Source organism: Petaurus breviceps, unplaced genomic scaffold (genome assembly GCF_028583685.1).
Source record: "Petaurus breviceps papuanus isolate PSGF00001 unplaced genomic scaffold, PetGlider_PUasm1.0 90849, whole genome shotgun sequence".
NCBI classification, from domain to species: domain Eukaryota; kingdom Metazoa; phylum Chordata; class Mammalia; order Diprotodontia; family Petauridae; genus Petaurus; species Petaurus breviceps.
The window spans coordinates 26,897,401-26,906,823 of NW_027187361.1; the positions used below are offsets into that span (position 1 = coordinate 26,897,401).

At 45.7% G+C, this 9,423-nt stretch overlaps 1 protein-coding gene across 4 annotated transcripts in view; it reads right to left on the reverse strand.

Annotated features, from left to right (window-relative positions):
• The window catches only part of TBC1D8 (TBC1 domain family member 8), a 134,925-nt gene extending 134,013 nt beyond the window's left edge, over positions 1-912 (reverse strand). For all 4 annotated transcript variants that reach the window (XM_069073032.1, XM_069073030.1, XM_069073031.1 and 1 more), the window contains exon 1: positions 692-912. In XM_069073032.1, coding sequence (XP_068929133.1) covers positions 692-818 — 127 coding nt within the window. In that variant the 5' untranslated portion in view covers positions 819-912. The remainder of the gene's footprint in view (positions 1-691) is intronic.
• Between the last annotated feature and the right edge of the window lie 8,511 nt (positions 913-9,423).

A 9,423-nucleotide genomic window follows, 5' to 3' on the forward strand; every position in this document is an offset into this window, starting at 1 on the left:
CCTCCTGCGGTTGGTTTTATAACGAAGTTGGGCCACCTAGCCCTGACCCCATAATCTTCCACCCGCCAGACCTCTCACACCGCAGCCCAGAGGGGCCAGACCTGTCACACCATAGCCCAGAAGGGCCAGACCTGTCACACCGCAGCCCAGAGGGGCCAGACCTGTCACACCGTAGCCCAGAGGGGCCAGACCTGTCACACCGTAGCCCAGAGGGGCCAGATCTGTCACACCGTAGCCCAGAGGGGCCAGACCTGTCACACCGCAGCTCAGAGGGGCCAGACCTCTCACACCGTAGCCCAGAGGGGTTTTTGCAAGTGCAATTCCAAAGGAAATCCCAAATCCTCCAAGCGCCCCAGTGACTCTTTTACCTCCAACCCAACAACTCGCACCTAGGAGGTGGCTGGCCAGGGCCAGCCTGAGAGGTTCGCCATCCCCCCCCCCCCCCAGCTTTGCCCTGCAGCTCAGGGCGGGGGAACCTCCAGGGGCTCGTCCCTTTTAGCTCCTAAAGCTCTGGGCTCCTCCGGCTGCCCAGGATCCGAGCTCCCTTTCCTGACCTCCAAAGGTCTCCCCTCCTCCTTTTGTGCCCAGCCCGCGCCTCAGCCTGGCCGCCGGGCCCTTCCCTCCACCCTCCCTGGCTGTGGGTCGTTCCCCCTGGGCAGCCCCGAGAGGCACCCAGGCTCACGCCACTTACCCGTGAAGCGGCCGCCGCCTTCCCCGTGGCCCCTCCGGCGCTGCAGGATGAAGTAGCAGCTGCTCTTCTGGGTGACCCAGAGCTTCAGGGCGTTCTTGAGCAGCACCTCCTCCGGCTTCAGCCACATCTTCCGCGCCTCCCGCTGCGGCCGCCGCCGCCGCCGTCCCCTCGGTCCGGTCGGGGCTGCTGCCTCTGTCCCTTGGCCCCGGAATCCCGCGGCTCCTCACGGCTCCGCCCCCTGCCCGCCAGCCAGCGGCCGGGCCGGTCACATCGTCCCCCACCGGGCCTGGCCCTGACCCGCCCTCCGTCCCACCCCCTGGGTCCCGTCTGCTGCAGCCGGCTCCGGGACTGCAGCCCCGCAGGGTCCCCGCTCACTGGGGAGACGGGGGCGCAGCTGGGGTCTGGGCTCGGGCTGGGCGCTCCGCGTCCCCAGCAGCGCCCGAGAAGGAGAGGCACCGGCAGCTGCAGCCCGGACTCCGGCGCGCTCCCCCCGGGTTCCCCCTGGGCTCCGCTCCCCCCCGGCTGCGCTCCCCCCGGATTCCCCCTGGGCTGCGCTGCCCCCTGGGCTGAGCTCCCCCAGGCTGAGCTCCCCGGGCTGCGCTCCCCCCGGGTTCCCCCTGGGCTGCACTCCTCTGGGCTGCGCTCCCCCGGGCTGCTCTCCCAAGCCCCAGCTCCTCCCCGCTGGCGGCTTGGAGGCGTCGCCAGCCCAAGTAGGAGCAGGTTGGGTTTCCGTGTTTCTGCCTCTCCCCAGCGCCCAGTTCCGGAATTGGGAGAGGAAGTCCAGTCCCAGCTCCCAGTCCCTCCGCCTTCTTCCCATCCCTCCCTCCGCATTCCCAGCTCCTTCCCGCGGCGAGGGTGAGGGCTGGGATGCGGGATCCAGGGAGGTGCCTCCCCTCCTCCGGCCGAGCAGCCAGCCCGGACCACCCGAAATGTTCCTTCCCGACATCCCTAAGCCCTCGGGGGGGGGGGGGGGGACGGATGCTGGAGAACTGCGTCCTTCTCTCCCCGTTGCAAGGATTTGCCAACCTGGGGTCTTTGTTTGGGGAGGTAAAAAAAAAAAGTGCTTATCACTAGAAAGCCCAACTAAATCCTTGTACGGAGGTTAAGAAACGGACGTGACCTTTAGAAAAGATGCGAGCCGTGAACCTGTTTTCAGATATTTGGGGGGGGGGGGCAGGGGGGAGGACACTTGGGGAACCTTTCCTGGGCTTTCTTCCAATAAGTTACCAGACTGATTTAGGAAAGAGAGCCGAAGGAGTGGTTTAGGAGAGGGACAACATAAACATTAGCAGGATGGAAATCTTACAGACCAGCAAAGCAAATGCAATCTCTGTGGGGGTTAAGTTCCCTGCGAAATCCTGGGGGTGATGGGGCCCAACTGTAGACCAGCTGAGCTGGAATTGTGCGAGGAAGTCGGGAGCACTCAACAAGCAGTCCAAGCAGTGATAGCTCGGGAATTTAATTATGCAGAGGAGAGGTTGAGGTAACGTAAGGGATTTAGAGAAGACAAAGGAGTGATTAAAAAAGAATTGCTTTAGGACCCTGTAATGGAAATGCAATTTAAAGATCTTCCCTGCCCCTAGGCTAAAGTGCACCTGGAGACTGGGGTGGGAGGCTTGTTTTTCAGTTGATACTTTTTGATTGGCCAGTGGGTCCAAAAGGTTGTTACATTCTCTGAGCCAGGAGAAGGCTATATAAGTCCTGATGTGTAGCTTTGTTTTGGGACTCACTTTGAGAAGTGTTCTGTGATTTGATCTGAATTCTGGGAAGCCGTTGTTGAGAGTCCCCCGGCTTTGAAAAACCCAGAATGTGGAAACCCAGATGTTGACTGGGTATGGATGTAATGGTTGGACAGTTTGGAAATCTGTCTACTTGATGTTTCTGTCTTGATAATTATGCCTGTATACTTTGAGGTTCAGGGTGCCGACCTTTTCTCCTGAACAAGGTAAACGATATATGTCTGACTGATTAAAGTGAGCTTGTTAACCCATTTTGAGTTGCTTTCCTTTAACAAAGCAGATCCAAGAACCTGTGGTAGCTGCAAACCCTGAGGACGCTTGGGGTGCTTGCTGCTACAGACCCTTAAGGAAGGGCAATATGCTGAGCTTAGTTCTGAGTCATAGACAATACCTATGGAGGAAGGAGTTCCCAGTGGATGTGCTTCCACGTTTTAAGGCTAACCTAGGATAATTGTCAGAACCACTTTGTGACACATGTGCTCGATTCGCGTAAAGCACTCCAGTAAAACGAGACTTTGCTGAAATGGCTTTGTTGCTCATGAAGAAGTAGGATATGGTTTCTAGGGAAAGATACCTCTTCCTTAGGAGAGGACCCTAGAAAAAAGACCATCAGTCAGAGCTGAAGTGTAGGGTACACTAACTGAGGATGTTATCATTACTAGATGAAAACTAGTTTCAGGAACAAGCAGAGAGAAAATTTAGAGAAGACAGGGGTCTCTGCTTTCAAGGAATTGCAGTCTAATTGGAGAGAGAGAACATCACAGAGAGGGAAGGCTACATCTTAAGTAAATTCGTGAGTTATAAAACAGTGTATATGAAAGAAAAAGAATCTTCATCCGACTTTTTTCCCCTTCCAATTTTTTTTTTCCAACTTCCCATCCATCATTACTGGACCACTTTGGAAGAAAGCTCTCAAAAAAAAAATAGCAACCTCAAGAGATGGGTGGATATATCATTTTGTGTGAGTGAGGCTTTATCTGAAACTAAGAAGCATGAGATAAAAGAATGTTTTTCTCCAAAACCAGTATGATCATGATTTTTTTGTGGTTGTTCAGTCGTTTTCCTGTCTTGCCTGACTCTTTATGATTTCATTTGGGGTTTTCTTAGCAAAGACACTGGAGCGGTTTGCCATTTTCTTTTCCAGATCATTTTACAGATGCGGAAATGGAAGCAAATAGGGTAAAGTTACTTGCCCAGGATCATACACTAGTAAATGTCAGAGGCTGAATTTGAGCTCTGGAAGATGTCTTCCTGACTCCAAACCAGGCACTCTATCCACCTCGACATATAGATGATGCCAACGTATAATACCCCATTGATTCTAGACTACTCATTGGAATGAGAGGAATCAATGATACTTAGTTCTGAGATTGTGATTCTAGAGGACACAGAGCAGAAAAGCATGTATGGATTTGTGGATATAAGATGTTTATGGATTTTATTCTCTGTAGTAGTACTTAATAAGATATTTTCATATGTAAGCCAGCATACTTTTATTTTTGAATATTACTTTGTGGACATGTCATCACACCCCTTCCCATAAGAACGGAGGGCAGGGATTGCTATGTTATTGTTGTATCCCCAGGGCCTGCAAAACCTGGCATATAATGTCTTGAATTGAAGTGGAGGAAGTCGCGCCAGACTCCTAGATTGCCCAGAAAAAAATTTTTTTTCCAGGTTAGATTTTTGAGTGGGGCCTTAAGTCAAGTAAAAAGAAAACATTCAAAATGTAATATGGTTTTGTGCCACAGGAAGTCCCAAGACAAAGAATTTCAGTGAGGAGAGGAAAGAAAAAAGTCCTATTAAACCCTCCATGATCTGGTTACAACCTATAACCTTTATTCACCATATCTTTCATATTCTTTTTGCTTTCAGCATAACTGGGTTAGTAGCTGTTACTTGATCATGACTTCCCTTCTTCTGACTTCATGTATTTGGGCAGCCCATCCTACATGTCTGAAACACCTTCCTTCTTACCTCTCCAGGCCAATTCTATTCATTTTCCTTCAAGGCTCAGCTCAAATGATAATCTCTAAATTATAAAGTCTTCCCTCTTTTTTCTACCTACTCTACCTTAATGATAATGGGAATTTGAAGATCTTCCTTGCCCCTAATAGGCTGAATGTAATCACATGAGCCTGTGGTAGGAAGAGTTTGACGAAGGGTGGCAGCAGAGCCCATGTGAAACTGGGAGTCAGAGCTGCTAGAGGGGAGAGATAGGGGATTCACCCAGAGAGATAGCTAGGCTTGTGAGTTTTGGTTTGCGGGAAGACTAAAGGATGGTGTGGCTTCATGTTGTACTCTGGTATATTAAAGTCTTTGCTACTATGATGGATTTGACTTTCTGGTGTTGGGATTTGGTTTTCTGATGGTTGAATAAATGCTTTACTTCTGTCTTCGATATGGAGAATCTGTTATATTTTGCGATTGAGAACTATGCCAGCATATTTACAGTTGCTGTTGGCACTGTGAATATTGCATTGGCACTACACCTGTGTGATCTTCTCAGCCAGCTCTCTATTCACGGTATTCATGGTGTTAGACTCTAATAAAAATGGGATCACTAAACCATACGTGAATATCTGTAAGCTCAAGCAAGGTGCGATTTTTGTTATTTTCTTTTTGGAGTTCAGTTTCCCAGGCTCATGTTAAATTGTAAACATCTGAAGGATTAGTCTCCTTTGAACTCCAATAATTCACAGCTGTGCTGAGTCAGGTAGGTTTTGGGCTTTCTGACTCTGAGCCAATCAGATGCCAAGTGTTTGCTATATATTCTGGATATTTCCTGGATGGGACTCCAAGTAAGATCTCTCCCCACTACTCAGAAGTTTGTGCTTTCTCGATCCAATGATGTATGTGGGTGGTTGTATTACTTTGTTCAGACAGTTGGAGCCCTGTCTATTGAATCTCTGTGCTAATTTTTCCATTTGTATTTTCTCCACATTCAGGGTGCTGACCTTTTCCCTGAACTAGTGAATGTAATTAAAGTAAGATTGTTGACCCCTTTAAAGCTGCTTTCCTTTAGAAAAGCAGATCAAAGAACCTGGGCTAGCAGCCATCCTGGGAGTGCAAGGGTATTTGCTACTACAAGATCCCTGCAGGTTGCAAATTGATTTATCTTTTTAAAGTAACATTATTTTTAGGGGTGGCTAGGTGGTGCAGTGAATAGAGTACCGTCCTGGAGTCAGGAGGACCTGAATTCAAATCTAGCCTCAGACACTTGACACACTTACTAGCCATGTGACTTTGGGCAAGTCACTTAACACTAATTGCTCTCCAAAAAGAAAAAAAAAAGTAATATTATTTTCATTGTATTTTTAATTAATTTCTTTATATGTTTTCCAATTGCATATTAATCTGGTTCGGGTCTCACTCATGATTGTTGCCAATACTGATACCCCTGTACTACACCATGCTTCAAGCCTGACCAAAAAGTACTATACCATGCTGCCAAAGCAACAACAAATAATAAAATATTTTTAGCGTGGATGAAGTAGCGTATGAGGTCACCATTTTCCTAACCCTAGGAGGGTCCCATTTCTCCAAGATCATACATTTAGATCTGGAGGAGATCTTGGGAGTTGAGTCTGACTTGTAAATGTCACCTGCAAAATGAGGAAACTGAGACCCCAAGAAGTTAAATGACTTGCCCAAAGTCACACCACTAGTGTTTGAGATAGGATTTGCATGGAGGTCTTCCTGACTCCATGTCTAGCACTCTATCCACTCCAACAAGCTGCCCAATGATTCTTAGGATCAATCTGAACTTAAGTATTCTGGGAAATAGACAGTTTGATCTCCCCCTCCCCCCCCCCATGAGCAGGAGTGTAAATGATACAATTTCCATAGGAAGTTTGATTTCAAATGCAACTGGGCAGATCAGATGGAAAAGTAGAATCACTTGACTCACCCTCAATTCAGGAAGAGGATGAACTTGGGATCCAGTGCACACTGGAATACATGAAGGCTTCTTTTCTTTCTCAGCTGTCTGCTCTCAGCATGGAACTCTGACCACCTTTATCTTGGGCTAGCCTGTCACAGAGGAGGGTGAAAAAATAGAAAGAAGTCCACTGTCAGGCATTACCACCAGGGTATTCTTGATCTTGATCATGGCATTCCCACAAGGCAGCTCCTCAATTCCTGGGATTATCTGTTCTCCTCCAGCTCAAAGTACCACCCTGCTTTGTGAAGACAGAGGGGAGTCAGTAGACTAAAATATGTTCCCTGTAATGGTGTTATCTTCCCTACTAGACTGTAAGTTCCATGAGGGCATAGACTCTATAATTTTTCATCTTTATACCCCTGAAACCAGTGTCTTATACATAAAAAATGCTTCATAAATGTTTATTGAAGGTAAATGCTCAAACGGATCACACCAATTACATGTTCCCTCCAATGTTGAAGCTCACAGCCTATTCATGACTAAGGATCTTGAAGTCAGTCAATTAGCGTTTATTAGATGCCTACTATATTCCAGGCACCGTTCTAAGCACTGAGGGTTTAAAGAAAGGCAACAAAACAAAACAAAAACACAAAAACCCAAACAGTCCCTAGTTTCAAGAAGCTCACATTCTAATAAAGGAGACAGCATACACATATCTATGTAAAACAAGAAATATAAAGAATAAGTTGGGAGTAGTTAGGTGGGCTCAGGGGATAGAGCGCCAGCCCTGGAGGTAGGTGGACCTGAGTTCAAATATGGGCTTAGACACTTACTAGCTGTGTGACCCTAGGCAAGTCACTTAACCCTGATTGCCTAAAAAAAAAAACCTAATAAATTGAGGGTAGTCTCAGAGAGAAAACACTAAGATTAAAGAGGAGTGGGAAAGGATTCCTGCAGAAGGTTGAACTTCAGCTGAGCCTTGAAGAAAGCCAAGGAAGTTGGAAGGCGGAGATGAGAAAGGAAAGTATTTCAGGCATGGAGGATGGCGAAAACACTGAAAGTTAGCAGATGGAGTGTCATATTCAAGGAACAGTAAGTAGGGGAATGAATTGAATGGTACATAAATGGGAGTAAGGCATAAGAAGATTGGAAAGGTGGGAAATGGCCAGATTATGAAGGGCTTTAAAAGCCAGAGGATTTTGTTATTTTCTGTATTGTTGTATTTTCATATTTTATTCTAGAAGCAATAGGAAGCCACTGGATTTTATTGAATGGAGGGAAAAGTGGCATGGTCAGGCCTGAATTTTAAGAAGATAAATTTGACAGCTAGATGGAAGATGGATAGGGGTGGGGGAAAACTTGGGTAGGAAGACCAAACAACAGACTATTGAAATAGATGTGAAGTGATAAGAACCTTGCCTCTTCCCCCAAGTGGTGGAAGTGTCAGAGGAGGAAAGGGTATACACTGGACATGTTATTAGAGTAGAAATGAGAGGACTTAACCAATGATTGAATGTGGAGGTGAGATAGAGGAGTTGAGGATGACAGCATTTTCTCTTCTCAGTAGAGAGGTAGGAGGCTAGAGGTCAGGAGTATTTCATATGTTTTGCTGTCTTGATTGGTTATTGGATTTTCTGTGTTACAGTGAAACATTTTAAGGGGAATGGGGGGTGGGGAGGAAGATACAGTATAATGGAAAATGTCTAGTTTAAAACATAAAAGGCATTAATAATACTTTTTTAAACTTTGAAAGCAGTCTTTTCACTTGAAAACCTTATGGGGGAGAGGGAAACTGAGGGGGGTGAAAAGGAACCATATTAATTTAGGAGACATAATAACTCTTGCTTAATCTCAGCTCTGTTACCTCCTAGTTGAAACCTTGAGTAAATTACAATCTTTCTAAGTCTCTCTTTGCTCACTTCTAAAACAGAAAGAATGCCTACCTCACAAGGTCATGATGGAGTTCAAATGAGAAAGTATATGTGAAAGTGTTCTGATAATTGAAAATTATTATACAAAGTAAAATTAATTGTAAAGTCATTAAATTTCTCCTAATTTCTTTTTTCAACAGAACTACCAGACTGGTTAATCAATCAGCAAATAAACATTTATCATCAGGTACTTCATTAAGTACTAGAAATTCGAGGAAAGGCAAACATAGTCCCAACTTTCAAAGACCTTATATTCTAATACAGTCTCAAAGTGTATTTTTATTTCAGGAAGCCATTTGACAAAGTCTCCTTTATCTTTTAGGGGGACCAAATTATCTAGTTTATGAATGCCAGGATGGTCCCTTTATAAACCTAGAGGATGTGTGGTTGGTATGTACAAGGGGGAGTGCTAATGCATGGCTATTTGTTTTATTATCCTTTGTCCAAATGAAGGGGTAGGGAGAAAGGAATAAACATTTATGTAGTGCCTACTGTGTTCTAGATACTTTGCTAAGTGCAAGGTAGGTGCTATAATTAGTCTCATTTTATACTTGAGGAAATTGAAGCAAAAAAGTTAAATGACTTGCCCAAAGTTACCCAGCTTCTAAGTCTGAGGCTGTATTTGAGCTGAGGTATTCCTGACTCAAGGTCCAGTGGCAATCCATAGAGCCACCTAGCCATTATTCTTTTTCTGGTTCCTCAAGTCCCTAATTGACTTGTCCTGCATCCACTATTAAAAAAATACTGGGAAAACTGGAAAGCAATGGAACCGTATTATATTATATAATAAGTTCTAGGTGGATACTCTAATGACTTAGATATAGACAGTCATATCATAAAAAAGAGTAAGGTAAAAAATTACCTTTCAGATCAGTGAACAGGAGAAGAATTTATGATCAAATAAGAGATAAAGAAGATTACAAAAGATAAAATGGACACTTTTGACTACATAAAGTTTCACATTTTTTTTGCACAAACAAAATCAATGTAGTTCAAATTAAGAAGGGGAACAGAAATGGGCAAAGCCCATCTTTCCACCTGACCTCTCTCCCTTAGCCTTCCTGCTACCTAGCTGGGGGAAATAGGGAGAGGAGGATACTTGGAGGGAAATGGGACGACTGGCTAACTTCAGGTAATGCTGAGGGGGAGCTATGGAGGTGGATGGTTACAGTGTGATGG